Here is a 15,592-nt window from a genome sequence, read left to right on the forward strand (position 1 = left end):
TGACATCTTAAGTCAAATGATTGAAGACCCCAAGGTAGAAAGTAAGATGATCCTGTCAGCATCTTGAGATCAGGATTGAAGAGTTAGCAAGTTCCTGTTTTCACTCAGCAAAATCATAGCTCAGATGTAAACCAAAACTATTCAGACTCTCTCAAGACAATTAAAAGGCAAGTGACTTCCCAATGCTGACAGGGACCAGTGTAGGAACCTTCAGTGGGCTAGGGTTGAAAGAGTAATTTGCTTTTGGCATCTGACATCCTTCAGCATTAAAAGCAGTATATAGGGGCGCCTGGGTGGCTCAGCTGGTTAAGCCTCTGCCTTCTGCTCAGTCGTGATCCCAGGGTCCTGGGATCGAGTCCCACATCTGGCTCCCTGCTCAGCGGAGAGCCTGCTTCTCCCTCTGCCTCTGCACCTCCCCCTGCTCATGCTCTCTCTCTCTCTCTCTGTATCTCTCTGTCTCAAATGAATAAAAAAAAAAAAAAAGAAAGAAAAGAAAGCAGTATATAAAGGCACACCAAACTGAATTTGCCAGGCTTAGAATAACTTCATTTGAGAGCTCTGCAGTAGAGCTAATACAAATGGCAGACTTGCCTACTATTTAGGGCTGAGATGGACTAGTGGGTGAGAGGTAAGATGACTCTGAAGGATCTCTGATTCCATGAAAAGAAGGCACTTGGATAGCTACACAAGTGAACTGGGACTCAGGGGACAGCACAGCCCCAACTCTGAACTGACTCTGTGGTCTTCGGCAAATAACCTCAGTGCCTCAATTTCCTCATCCTCAAAAAGTGATCATATCGCCCTCTCCTCATAGGGTTATTGTGAGGAATAAATAAGCTGCTACATATAAAATGCTTAGAACAGTGCCTTGCATGTAGTAAATATTCAATAAATGTAAGCTTTTATTGTTGATTTTATTAACATTATTATTAATAGCATCAATAAACAAAGAATTCTATGCCTCAAAAAAGTCCCATATTGATCAGCCTTGCATTCTTTGCATTCTCTAGGTCTCCAAGAAAAGTGGGAGACAAAAACTTCTTCCCTCCCTCCCCCTCACCCCATGGTGGAGGAACTATGGCTTTTTCCTGTTTTGAGGAATGGTCTTGGTGCTTTTTGTTAAGACTGGGAGGTGGGTCTTTAGTTCCTCTAATTGTGCTTGTTTTCTTTTACTCACAGAACAATACCATCAAGACCTCAAGATACAGTGTCTTTAACTTCTTGCCCCTGAACCTATTTGAACAATTCCAGAGACTTGCAAATGCATATTTCCTCATTTTGCTATTCCTACAGGTATTGACTTTTGGGATCTTTTCCACAGAGCATTTTATCAATATCTCTGTGATCTGATTGTGTAATCAGTTCTTCTCCTCCCTAAACTGAGAAATGTGTCTCTAGGTAACAGGCAAATGGATGGCCTGGGGGTGTCAGGCCAGTCCTATAGAGTAGCTGTTGTCAGGATTAGGTGGGATGAAACAAATCTCTGCAAAAGGAAGGACACAAGGTCACTGAATCCCAAGGAAGGGGAGCTCCCTCATCATGTCTGCATGGCCCCAGTTCAGCTTGACCACAGGAGGTCACAGACTCTTCACCCCAACCACAACTACAACTCCATTTCTCATTCATTGTCCCAGCCTCCCTGACAGAAAGTTAACATGCAGGAATTCTGAGAAAGAGAATGGTTTAGAACATAAGAATACCAGCACAGGGCAAGGAAGCAGGGCAGGGTCAGCCCAAACTGGGGAGAGAGGGACAGATTGTTTCATTTCCCCTTATGCTGAGGGATAAGGGAGGGGATGTGGTTTTCCAATGTCCACTCTTATCTCCCAGTTCCCCCTACCGCTCACCAGAACCTTCATCATCAGAGGAGAAATAGCCCATCAAGACTATTGTAGTGGAGTTTGGGACAGATAGGTGGCAACTTACCATCTCCTATTCTTTCGTCCTTTCTTGGCAATGTTTACTTATATTAACATCTATATTTACTTATATTACTTATATTTCCAAAACAGTGGAAAGCAACTAGGATAGTTGAATTTATTATGAACCTGTAGAGGTGAAAGTTGTGGGGGGGGGTTGCTGGTAGGAAATATATTGTCTTTAAGCTTTCTGAGCCAAGTTTTTCCCTTTTCCCTCTCACAGTTGATTCCCCAGATCTCCTCCTTGGCATGGTACACAACTGTGATACCCCTGATGGTGGTGCTGTCCATAACAGCAGTGAAGGATGCCATCGATGACATGGTGAAGTGACTTCCTGGGCTCCTAGTCCTTCACTGTACCTAGACTGGTTGGGGGGCAAAAAAGACTTCCCAGAATTACCTAGTGCGAGGAAGAAGCACTGAATGGAAAGAGATGTTTCCTTTCCTTGCTTCTTTATCCATCCCAGAAGAAAATGTAATTCCCTTAACCTCAAGATTGGTGGTCTATGCATGGCCAGAAAGGGACAGTGCAAGGCCTTTCTCTGTCTTCCACTGCCACCATTTAGCCCTCTTCCAGGCTTTCTTCCAGCTCCTTTTTAATAACCCACCTCTTCCTTCACTTGGCTTTCTCACTTCTTCATTCACTTGGCTTTCTCCAAGTTTGTGCTCATCTTTCTTCCTCCATTCCCCTTCTCCCATTGTTATATTCCTGTTCCTTTCCTCCCTCTGTCCTCTCCTCCCTCTTTGTCCTGTTCTAATTTTCTCCTCCCCTTTCCAAATTCCCCTTCTCCTCTCTAGCTCTCCCTATTTTCCATTCCAACTTTCACTTCCATAAGGTATATACAGCTAGGAACCCCCTGGGTTTAGAATACCTTAGGACATAAACAGAGGCCAACTCCTTTCCTGGTCTTGGAGAGAGAAACTGGCTCGCAGTGAGTGCTGCTTGGCATCCTCTTTGCTCCTTACAGCAGGCCTGACACAGAACCGTGAGAATGAGGCCCCAGTACCAAGCCTGCTAGTGGGATTTGGGAAGTCAGACCTGTTGACCTGCCTCCAGCTTCCCTAAGAGAGTCCTTCTGATTTTGCCAGGATAGATTTTTAGACCAAAGTTTTTGAGCTTGATGTTACTCTAGCTTTTTAACTCTGCAACTCTTTTAAATCCATAATTAGCCATGTAGTGGTTGAAATTTTAGTCAAAACTCGGATGTGCAAAAATTTGACTTTATTTCTCTATAACTAAACTCAGTATGTCTCACAACTACCACCCCACCATCCCAAACCTTTTTAATGAGAGCTGAAAGCTAAATTTGCCAATTCAGGATAACCCAGTTACTTCTGGGTTAGAACTTAGTTTCTTTAGGATAAGCATGCTGACAAATTCAAGATTCTCTCTGCCCTCTTCATAGTCCTGCCTTTTTCCCAGGGAGAAATCTCAACTGGAAGTAGAAGATTCATGTGAGCATCAGGACATACCCTGTATTTGTCCCCCTTCTATTTGGTCTTTGAATAGAAGACCTCTGTTGTCTTTCCTTAATGCATCTACTGTAGAAGCTTCTGTGTGTTGACTGTGGTGGGGATAGGCTTGAGAATTCTTAACTTTTCCTGCTCCTACCAAGGTGTTCACAGGGACTCTAGTCCTGTCCATCATTTTTCATTCTCTCCTCTGTGGCTTTGACTAAGTTGTTTGTTTTCATTCCCACAGGCTTTGGCTTTTGATATTTAAAACCAAGATTTTGTCTCTTTCTTTTCTTTTGGTTCTTTTTCTGACCTCTTTTCCCAGCTTCTCTGAGACAATCAGCCTCTTACCCTGGTTTTAATGGTAGTTAGGCTTGGGAGGTAAAGGAAAATTATAAATAAGGAGAACCACATTGGGTAGTATTTCAGAATACTAACCTTCTACATGCAATTTGCTCTATGCCTATTTCCTGAACATTTTCTTGTGTAATTTTAGAAAAGACACCAAAATGACAATCAAGTCAACAACCGTTGTGTTCTGGTGGTGATGAATGGCAGGTAAGTCATAAGGAAACCAGTTTAGGTAGGACCAACTCTGGGAGAGGGTTGTCTTTGCTAAAGCTTGATGGTGTTGGGTACTTTGGAAAGGTAGGACAGTGAAAAGAACCTAAGGTTGAACATAAGAATTTGTTTCTAGATCTAGCATACCCTGAATTTGCTGTGTGACCTCAGACTTCTCTGGGCCTCATATTATCTGTAAAGGAAGATAATATTCTCTACCTTGGAGGATGTTGCAAAAATGAAAATGAAATAATATATATTAAGGTAATTAACAATTTATGACATACAAGCGATTATTGTTAATGCAGTGGTCAGCATGGAGATATGTGTCTTTAGAACATCAGTGGATTCTGGCATGGCTTATTGGCCATTCTACTATAGAACCTTTGATCAGGTCATCTTTTTGTTAACAATCTAAAGAAAGTATTGGCTTAAAAAAATAATAATAAAATAAAGTATTGGTGTTGACCTATTGCTGTGGTGTTTGGTCATAGCTGTCTAAAGTGTTGTCAATGGGTCTGTGTTTATATTTGATGATGCTGTACAAAATCTGAGCAATTTACCTTTGTCAGGAATATAGGGAGGCAGATGTAATTCATATATAAAATAAAATATGGAGACTATTATACGAGATACAAAAAATTATTATAGGAATTAATAAAAATGAGGAATCATAGCTGGTTAAAGGAATCAAGGAAGACTTTCTGGAAGAGCTAATGTCTGTGCTAGGCCTTAAAAGATGGGGAAGAAAACAAAAAAAAAAGAGATGGGGAAGAAGTCAACAAATAGAGATTGTAAAACAGGAAAAATGACCAGTGTGTGCAGTAACATGATTGTTAATAAGTACAAACCTGAAGGAATTAAAAATTGAAGTCCAGTCTTTGTTCACAGTGGCCTTACAGAACCCCCAGGAGCTGTAATTTTAATCATATAATTCTTTTATGTGAAGTTCTTGGGCATCTAATCCTGTTATTTATTGTGACTGCTGATTCTTACTCGTGGTGGATTATTTCCTCAAGTGTTTTGGTCTGTTGAAGCCTCTCATAAGATACCACCAAAAAAGTCAGTTGTGATTAAAAAGAAAACTTAAAAGAAAGAAAGAAAAAAAAAGACAAAACTCAGTATATTAGAAATTTGCAAGGCTAGGGAATTACTGACCAAATGGATTTAGTCAAATGAACTCCTCAAGTAGTTTGAGCACTTAGGTTTTGAAAGGCTATTGGAAAAGAATTTGTCATAGAGTGGTTTTAGGGTGGGAGGTCAAAAATAGGGCCCTGGTTAGACTTTATAAGCCAGTGTTTAATTTAACACTCAGTGAAGCTGGTTGTTGAAATACTCTGTATTCCAGAAAGTGGCTTTCTTTTTCTAGAACACATGGTTTTGAGTAGAGCTACTATTGATAAAGTTTGCCTGTTTTGCAAGTTGTGATTTCTGTCATTTTCATTTCTCAATAATTTTGGTTACCAGCACATCATTAGTGGAATTTTCTTTATGAGAATTCTAAATGCCCTGAGTTGAAGTTGTATCCCTTTTGAGGGGTTTGTGTTTGCTTCTGCCAGGTAACTCAAGGATATCACCTACTGAGACCTATTTTGAGGAGTTATACATTTGAATCCCATACCTCACAAGGTTATAAATTCTTAAGGGAGAGTTCTTTACTGTCTAACCCCCAACCCTCCAGAGTAAGATAGACAAACTTTCTTGCCAGTGGGTTAATTTTTTTTTTTTTTTTTAGATTTTATTTATTTATTTGACAGATAGAGACACAGCAAGAGAGGGAACACAAGCAGGGGGAGTGGGAGAGGGAGAAGCAGGCTTCCCGCTGAGCAGGGAGCCCGATGTGGGGCTCGATCCTAGGACCCTGGGATCATGACCTAAGCCAAAGTCAGATGCTTAACCACTGAGACACCCAGACGCCTCCTGGTTAATTTTTTTTAGACCACCTTTTCCCTAATGGTGTTGCCCTTTCAGAGTCCTGGCTTTATGAGGGGTTCTTAGTTCCAACTCATTGCCTCTCAAGATCCTAAGGCTTCATGTCCTGTCCCTCAGTGGGCTAAATTAAAACTTAAGTCACTAATTATTAAGATTGGCAATTCCTTACTTCACTTAGAGCAAGAACAGCTTTAGAGCATACTGACTGTTCTGGATTTCAGACCTTTTTTTTTTTCCTCCTGGCTCCTTACTTCATGGTAAGCATATCTTTACTTTTGAAAGAATGTTTGCCTTAGCATATCTAGCATTTCTAAATGTTTGTAGTAGAAAAAGTACCAGTATGTTACAGAACCCCAGGAGGTACCACTCATAAAAAACAGAGAATATAATGTGAATGGTCTCCTCTGGAGTCAAAGCACTGCCTTCTCTAGCTCTTGGATCATATTTTCTAAACCAAAAGTTAGAATGCAATGCCTAGAAATTCAAAATGTGCTTATGGCATAACAGGATTGAATATTTTAAGTCAGAAGGGAATATCTTCCCCTCTCCTAAATCTGGGACACATGAGTGTTATAATGTCCAGCAAAAAATTGGTAGTAGTTTGACAGCTCCTATGTAATAAAATATAAGCTTTTAAATCTTTAGGAAAAGCCAGAATGGTGTAGCCCTTCTTGCCAAATTTACTGGTGAAAATCATGGCAGACAGAATGCGAGAGAACTAGCAAAAGTGAACATGGGATCAAAACAAAGCAAAACAGACATTCAGATATTTTTCTCCAAGTCTTATAGCTACTCCCTTTCAGTACTATAAAGCAGATTTGAAAATTAGTAACAAAATTAGTAAATGTATTGGATTTTATCTGCATTGAAATGACACTTGAAACCAAGGGAAGGAGATACAAGGATATATAAATAGTGGTTTTATAACAAAGTCTTACATTTGTATTATAACAGAGGAAAGTATTATAGCAAATTTTTTGCTATACTGCAATGTGTTATAGCAAAGAGGGATGGTGAAGTTGGTTGGGCCTCCAATCTTGGTTTGGTTCTGGTCACGGTCTCAGGGTTGTGAGAGTGCTTAAGATCTCTCTCCCTCTCCCTCTGCCCTTCTCCCCTGAAAAATAAATAAATAATCTTTGAAAAAAACAATAACAGGCAGAGAAAATTGAATTTGTAATAAGATTTAAAGAAATGTAACCCAGGCATTGGAAGGAAATTATCTAAAAGAAAGAGTGGATTTATATAAAAGAAATTTTTTTGGGGGGGGTGGATAAAAGAAATTTGGCCCTTCTGAAAGAAGCTATCTTCCCAGAAAAGGCGTGAGAAAACCCATGCCTTTGTGTGTCTGGCAAAGTGATGATGTATGTCATGCCTACAGATAACAAGGCTTCATTCAAAGGTGAAACAAGCAATGGCATCCAGGTGTGCCTTCCCTTTACCAGCTCTTTGGGTGCTTAGCATAATAGAATTGTTGCAAAGAGGTAGCTCATAATTCCAAAATGCTCGTGGCACTGTGTATATCTTGCTTAGTCCCTTATCAGAAAGGAAAGATTTATGGCCTGTATGCAATTGGGGAAATTCAGATACAAAAAAGAGAAAGGGGGCGCCTGGGTGGCTCAGATGGTTAAGCGACTGCCTTCGGCTCAGGTCATGATCCTGGAGTCCCGGGATCGAGTCCCGCATCGGGCTCCCTGCTCAGCGGGGAGCCTGCTTCTCCCTCTGACCCTCTCCCCTCTCATGCTGTTTCTCTCTCGCTCGCTCTCTAAAAAATAAATAAATAAAATCTTAAAAAAAAAAAGAGAAAGGAAGAGAATCAGTATTGTTGTAGAATCTGCTCTTACTGCAAGCTGCCTTTTGTGGGAAGTGAGGATTTGAGGGGCCAAAAATAATCCAATTTTGAGGGCACTTGATGTCATGAGCCCTGGGCATTATATGCAGCTGATGAATCACTAAACTCTACCCTGAAACTAATAATACACTGTATGTTAACTAACTTGAATTTTAAAAAAATAATAATCCAATTTTAACATAAGTAAATAAAATTGGTGCAGCCGTATGATAGAATGCATTTTTATCTATCAAAAAGAATGAGCCACATCTTCTGTAAGTGCTCTGCAAGACATGTTATTACATGAAAAATGCAAGTGTAGCAAATTATCTATCTAGTGTGTAACTTTTAAATGTATGTGTTGTTTTATTTGGATTGATATTTTCTAGAAAGAAATATAAAAAGTTATTCACAGTTGCTACCTTGAGAAGCAAAACTAAAATCTGGGAAGAGAGGAGAATTTTTCCTTTTATATACTTCTTTATTATTTGGATTATTTTTTTACCATATGCCTATATTACTTTTAGTGAAAGAATGATGTGCATGTATGACTACATATGCCTTTAAGGAGTTTTAGAAAACCCTTATAACCTTAAGTCAAGAAAAATGGGCCCCATTCTTGATTATAGCAAGCATGCATCACAAACCAGTTTGGTTCTCCTATAAGTCTTGATTACATCTCAGCTTTTTTCTTTCACTTTTTATTTCTTCTCTTGATTGTCAAAGCAGGACTGTGGGGAAATTCTCAGAGCAGGCATTCAAGGCTCATTTTCTTACAGGATAAAGGAGGACAAATGGATGAATATTCAAGTGGGAGATATAATAAAACTAAAAAATAATCAGTCTGTCACGGTGAGTACCTCTTTGGGCTGTGGCTTTTTCTTTTTTTGGCTTGAGTGTGTACAAAGGAACCCTTTTAGCACTTTTGCCGCCACTGCTTTTGGTGACCTCTGTCTGCCTCACTTTGCATCCAGAGATGAACAGCTCCTGTGGTAAGAAGCTTGTTTTTGTCTGTCTCTCACCATAGCTACAGATAAAGTATGACCAGTTTCAGGAGGGGCTGTGTAGCAGCAGTGGGTCCTAGACAAAGAGAGTAAACCAAATATCTGTAAAATTCGTAGGATGAACATCTGTTCCTGAGGTAACTGCGTTTGTTACACTGTAATATTAAAAGTCTGCCTTCCTGCTTTCCTCATCTTCTCTGACTTTTTTGACCACAGGCTGATATGCTATTACTCTCTAGCAGTGAGCCCTGCGGTCTGACATATATAGAAACAGCAGAACTGGATGGGTAAGTGTTCCTTCCTGATAGTCATTTAAGACAATTGAGCCACCTTAATTTCTCACTGAGGGAGGCATGATGCAGAGAATGAATATTGTTCTCAGATGGAAGTGCCCAAGATGCTAGAAATATCCAGGTAAGCGAAAAGAGGAGGCCAGGCCCTTGGGACCTCAAGTCTAAGACTGAGCTCTTAACAACAATAAGCATCCACTGGGTGCAGAATCTGGACAAATAAACTCCATATTCTCCATCTCTAAACTGGAGACACTCTCGTTGTATTCACTAATGCTGAATGATAGGTAAGAGGTTAATAGAACTGTAAAATTTCAGAATAGAGTTCCGAAGTTTGGAGTGGGGAGGATGAGTATGGAGGTAATTATTTACTGATAAAATACCATGTTCTATAAAGGATTTAAGGTAGAAATTCATTAACATGCAAAAGCTAAGGTCTTAGGAGGATAGAGGCCATCTTCAGAGAGCTTGTCCTATGGGGTTTTCTATTGATTACATTCTTACAACTATTCCTCTTGGTGCCCACAAGCTTTTGGAAATGCGGCTTCCATTTTTGCTTCTGTCTCTGTGCATTCCAGTATCAGCAAATGGTTAACTGGGGTTCCTTCATGGGTCCTATAACAATTTATGAAGTGAGGAGTATGTTTAATTGGAAGTGTGTGCAACGTTCTTACCAAGACCTGCTCCTTGTTCTTGAAGGGAGCGGTGCCACCTTCAGGTTGTTTTGTGATGTCTCTTCAGCTTCATCTAGAGCACCTGACCAGCAAGATTTCGCGGATTGGTTAAAGTAGAGATGGTGTGTTGCCGGGAGCCAGGAGAGTGAGCGGGCTAACGCTCGGCTTCCTTGTGGAGCCATCTACCTCAATACTGTCCTTGAGAGAGGACAGCGGAGGTGACTCTTACAGCTCAAAACTGTAGCCCAAGCTCTATTGGCAGTATCTATATTCTAAAATCCCATGACAAAGTGGGAGAAACGGGACTTCTGCTGCTGTTGTGCATGTGTCCTGTGCTCTGGTGACTCTGTACCCTTTGCCTTAGTGAAACCAACCTGAAAGTGAAGCAGGCCATCTCAGTTACCAGTGACCTGGAAGATAACCTCGGGCTACTGTCTGCCTTTGATGGTGAGTTAGGAAGTAGGTTTGCCCACAAACATGTTTATCAGTAGAGGACTGGTTAAATAGGGGGGTGGGAGGATGGGTTGGCCTGGTGATGGGTATTAAGGAGGGCACGTATTGCATGGAGCACTGGGTGTTATGCACAAACAATGAATCATGGAACACTGCATCAAAAACTAATGATGTAATAATGTATGGTGACTAACATAACAATAAAAAATTTAAAAAAAAAACAAGTACATGTATAGGAAACTTGGAAGGATGTACTTCAAAAGATTAATAGCACTTACCTCTAGGCAATTTTACTTTCTCCTTTCTCCTCTTAGTATTGTATATGTATTTACAAAGGACATATTTTACTTTAGTAATCAGGAAAAAAAAACAAATTATTTCCATTTTGAAAAAAATACGAGATTTGCTTTAAGTTAAGTAGTTTTTTAATTTCTTCAGATTCAGAGCTCATATGATCTGGCAGTACTGACGGTGAAAAGTTATCATGTGGGTTTTTCTCTCTCTGGATGACCCATGTCACATACAGAATTACTCTCCTTTAATGTTCAGAAACCTTTGTCTGCCTTTTTTTTTTTTTAAGATTTTATTTATTTATTTATTTATTTGTGAGAGAGAATGAGAGAGAGAGAGAGCATGAGATGGGGGAGGGTCAGAGGGAGAAGTAGGCTCCCTGCCGAGCAGGGAGCCCGATGCGGGACTCGATCCCGGGACTCCAGGATCATGACCTGAGCTGAAAGCAGTCGCTTAACCAACTGAGCCACCCAGGCGCCCCTTTGTCTGCCTTTTTAAAAGGAGCTGGTGAGAAATAGGCAGCCGCTGAGAGAGGATAGGAAAAAGAAGTGTATGTATTTTGAAAGAGGGATGTTCTTTCCTCTTTTCTGTTAAGCCTCCTGTTAGGAAAGGCCTAAGATTACAGAGCCAGGACTCTTACTCCTTCATTTTTCTTCAGGAAAAGTGAGGTGTGAGTCTCCCAATAACAAGTTGGACAAATTCACAGGAATACTGAATTATAAGGGAAAAAACTACATCCTGGACCATGACAAGCTGCTACTCCGAGGCTGCATCATCAGGAATACAGATTGGTGCTATGGCTTGGTGATTTATACCGGTATGTCTCCTGAGAGTCACAGTCAGGCCCCCAATCTGCTAGATTCCATTCATGATCAATTTATGGGTACTCAGTTTCCAGGATGTAGATAGGGGACCCAGATATACATACACCATGGCTTTGAGACAGACAGAAAGGGAAGTAGATAGATGGATAGATGGATGGATGGAAGATTTAAGAAAAACCTTTCTTCTTAGGAAAAAAAAAAAAAAAGACATTTTTCCCAGAGCAAGAAGTCTTTGTGTTCCAAGATCACAGGGCACTTAGGAGTCTTCCCAGTCATATTTGGACACAGGAGAAGGTATACGTATAGAAAGAGTACCCATGGAATTAACATGTGAGAGGGGGAACAGCTGAAAGGGGAGTATATATATATGGGGATTACTCCCAGGAGAGAACACACACAGTGCTCACTATGGAGAAAATTATAAAATGTGAGAGATTCATGCCACAGTAAAGGCACATGGGAATCACTAGCAGTGGCCCCTCTTGAGACATCATTTAGAACCGTAATCCCTTATGCTTAGTGAAGGTTTTTGGGGGGGTTATGATGTGTTTGGGAAGATGGAAGAAGCTTCTGTACCACGCTTTGCCCTTGGTGACAATGGGCACTGATGACAACAACCATAGCAAGAGGATGGGGAACACTGAAGAAAGCATCAAGGAAGATTTACCACGGTGAATACTATTCAGCTCAGAGCTCCCCTTCTCAAGAATTCACCCTAGACATGGGGATCTTAGATGCCTCACTTCTATGGGAAATAATGAGATCCAAACCCTAGAGAGAAGCTTAAGAGTCCAGGGAGGCCTTGGTGGAAACTTTTTCATCAGGTCTTGAACTATAGTGACAGCTTCTAAGCTGACTAATCCCAAACCCAAAAGATTTGACGTACACTTACTTTCTTCACTGTACTTCAGCTACCCCTACACATTGCCTTTCAGAAAAAGCTCATTTTTCAGGAAAGGGTTTCTCTCTAAAGCAATGGCAGTGAGGTTGCCAACCAGCACAAATTTAGCTAAGGTTGCTCTCTGACTCTTGGTTTACATGGTAGTGAAATCTTTTGGGGCTTTGGGAAACTTAGAGCAGAAGAGAACGGATACCCTTAAGAGCATCTTGAAGTATTCCGTGCAGAATTTAGTTGCTATTGCTGCTACATGGTGCCCAGGTTCTACCATGATCTCCACATCCTTCTTGAAATGTAAGTTAGAGTCATTCTTTCTAAGGACCCTTTGAAGATTCTGTCCCTTGTAGCTTCCAGGCTCTGAGACAAACTTCTCATGACTTCAGGCCCTTCGTGAAATGCCTTAGAAGGAAAGAATAGTATAGTTTATGCCCTGTATTCTCAGTGTATGCCCACATTATCAGGGAAGTTCCAGCTCCCTCACGTGTAAACATTAATGAAATTCCTTCATTAGAGTGCATGTAAGAAGAACAATCAGGTGGTAAAAACCAGAGAAATTGCTACTTACACTTTCTTCTAAACCTCTTACATTTTCTCTGCAACCATATTTCTGGTCAGTAATACCCAACTCTAGTCCCATTGGCCACTAAAAACTCTTTACTTCTACTTACCATCTGCCCTGTTGTGAAGAAATACAGTCTGTCTCTCAGCCCCAGAAAAGCCCAGCTTCCACCTCAGAAGAAATCACTGCTATTGCCTTTTCCCACTTAGAAACTTGAAATAGAACCTGGCCCAGCAGAGGGTTTCCTCAAAAGAAGGTGGAGATCTCTTTATCAAAAAATCTCTTTTCTAAGCTAAATAAATCAGATGATGATGAGAAAGAAGCTTATGGCTCCTAGTGTTGAATTACTATATTGTACACCTGAAATTAAAATAACGCTGCTTGTTAACTTACTGGGATTAAAATTAAAACTTAAAAAAAAAAAAAAAGAAAGCTTGTGGCTCCTATTCTGACTTATCTGTGGAAGATTAGACTGTCTAAGGTGCTGCAAAAAGAGAGGTCAGCATCAATGTACTTTGCAGAAATACTTGGGATTATCCTTAGAAATAAGATGTGTATTTTTTTTAGTTATTGGCACCAACTACGAGCCTTTCTCCAGGGCTTTATCCCCTGGCACTGGTGAGAGGTTTGATTAGGTGATCATAAAGGTGTATTTCAATCCATTTTCAATCCTCTGAGTATATTCAATGATTCTAAGAGCTGGTCTCCCTGTTTCACTTAGGGCCAGACACCAAATTAATGCAGAACTGTGGAAAGTCTACCTTTAAGCGGACGCACATGGACCATCTCTTGAATGTCCTTGTGCTCTGGGTAAGACATTTTTTTCTTCTTTACAAATAGACATGCTTTTTTCCCTTCCATGGCTGTAGCTGGCATTTCCGACCTGGAATTTAGTTGTTTGAAAAACTCATGGCACGCTGTTTACTAATGCCAGAAGCAGAAAAGAACAGAGCTGATTGACAAGGGAGTCTCTCTCTAGTTTACACCTCTGTTGTAGAGGACAGCCACAATTTAAGATTTCATGCTCTGATTAGTGATACTGGGATGGATCAAGGACCCAGCTTTAGAAACTGACACATTTTTATTTCCTCATAGCCTGTTTTACTCATGAGCACTTTAGTAAAACATTACTTAGACTAATAGAACACCTTACTTACACTGGATGATTTTCAAACTGTTTCCTTAGAGGAGTCTAAGGTTGGCCACAGGGGGAATAGAAAAGATCAAGTGAGTTTTATTCTGGTCCCATCATTCTGATGTTCTTACTTCAAGAAGAGCATCTTGACATTTGTCTGTTCTGTAAGATTTCAGTTGGAAAACAGAGATTCTGCTGCTAAGAAATGAAATTTGAAAAGCACTCAATAGATGGTAATAGCTTTGATAATAGAAGTTTAAACTGAAGATTTATTTCCATGCTATCCTATACAGAATCTTCTTCTTGTTAGATATAGACTTGTTTGCACAACTAAGCAATTTCAGTGGTGCCTATACTTAATTCAATGACTTCATTTTTATTTTTACTCTATTGCTTAGACTCTGAAAATTTTAAAGTGCCTTTTCTTTCTGTATATCTCTCATTAATATCTGAATTATAAACTGCCTCATCTCCCTTATTAATTATGAGAAATATCACTGTTCTTTTTTTTAAAGATTTTATTTATTCATTTGAGAGAGAGAGAGGCAGAGAGAGCACAAGCAGGGAGAGAGGCAGAGGGAGAGGGAGAAGGAGACTCCTCGCTGAGCTGGGAGCCCAATGTGGGGTTCAATTCCAGGACCTGGAGATCATGACTTGAGCCAAAGGCAGATGCTCAACCATCTGAGCCACCCAGGTGCCCTGGAAATATCACTGTTTTTTTCCTAAATCCTCTGGATTTAGGAAATGGGGTTTTAGAAAATTAGGAAAGTTCATTCAGCTTTGAGACTAGAAGCTGGTATCCACTCTTTCTACTACTGTCTGCGTAGCTTTCAGCAACTGAAACAAAGTAACATTTCCTGGTTTCTTAATGAGGAAGACAATCACATTTGAGAATTCAGGGAGGTGACATAGGTAAATATGCCTCTGACAGTACTGGGAACATATATCATTAGGCACTAAGTTAGGTCATTTAGCCTAGGCTTATTTTCAAAACAGAATGTCTCCCATGTGCCCAGGAAGTTTCACCTACTTAGTGAAGGTCAGTGACAACACTTGACATCTGTTAGAGTGATTTTAACTTTTTAGAATATTCATCATTCACTTACTGGAGCCTCACTACATCCATGACAATAAACAAGTCATGAAATATTTCCTCATTTGACAAATATGCAAATTGAGACACAATAAAGATAAATATCATAAGTAAAATCCTACAAAAAAATAATGGCAAAGACATTATAATAATTCCTACAAAAAATTGTAGGACAATATAAAATAAATAATAAACAATAAATCCTACAAAAAATAATGGCAATGACTCATCAATTCATATTTATTGAGAATCTATTATGTGCCCAGATGTGCCTGATGTTGTGAGAATCATCAAGATGTATATGATCTGGGTGCAGCCCCCAAGTGTATAAAGGGGGCAGGGCAGCAATATGTGTCACATGCTTTACATATATCATTTTATTTAATTATCACATCTATCCATCTAGGCATAACTTTTCAGAATCAATGCTCTTTCTGCCATACTTGCTGTCTCCTGGGGGGACAAAATTAAAACACATGACAAGTCCTGTTTAAAAGGCAGATTGGCCAACATATGAAGAAATTAAAAAACTAAAAAGAAAATCCTACAAGCTTCCAGAGAAGAATAGAAGGTCATATACCAGGATCAAAAATTAGAATAGCATTAGACTTCTCAACAGCAACAGCAGAAGGTAAACCTCAATGCCTTCAAAAGTGTGTGAAAAAAAAAAAAGTGT

General features: G+C 39.9%; 1 protein-coding gene across 1 annotated transcript in view; it reads left to right on the forward strand.

Moving 5' to 3' along the window:
* LOC123849755 (phospholipid-transporting ATPase FetA-like) overlaps positions 1-15,592 on the forward strand; it is a 111,664-nt gene that overhangs the window by 47,612 nt on the left and 48,460 nt on the right. The window contains exons 4-11 of the mRNA XM_045882626.3: positions 1,180-1,293; positions 2,143-2,241; positions 3,871-3,932; positions 8,475-8,547; positions 8,916-8,986; positions 10,028-10,110; positions 11,066-11,224; positions 13,410-13,498. Coding sequence (XP_045738582.2) covers positions 1,180-1,293; positions 2,143-2,241; positions 3,871-3,932; positions 8,475-8,547; positions 8,916-8,986; positions 10,028-10,110; positions 11,066-11,224; positions 13,410-13,498 — 750 coding nt within the window. The remainder of the gene's footprint in view (positions 1-1,179; positions 1,294-2,142; positions 2,242-3,870; positions 3,933-8,474; positions 8,548-8,915; positions 8,987-10,027; positions 10,111-11,065; positions 11,225-13,409; positions 13,499-15,592) is intronic.

This window comes from Mirounga angustirostris, unplaced genomic scaffold (assembly GCF_029215605.1).
Source record: "Mirounga angustirostris isolate CCGP_5_RB_7025 unplaced genomic scaffold, mMirAng1.0.hap1 SCAF_15, whole genome shotgun sequence".
Taxonomy (NCBI): domain Eukaryota; kingdom Metazoa; phylum Chordata; class Mammalia; order Carnivora; family Phocidae; genus Mirounga; species Mirounga angustirostris.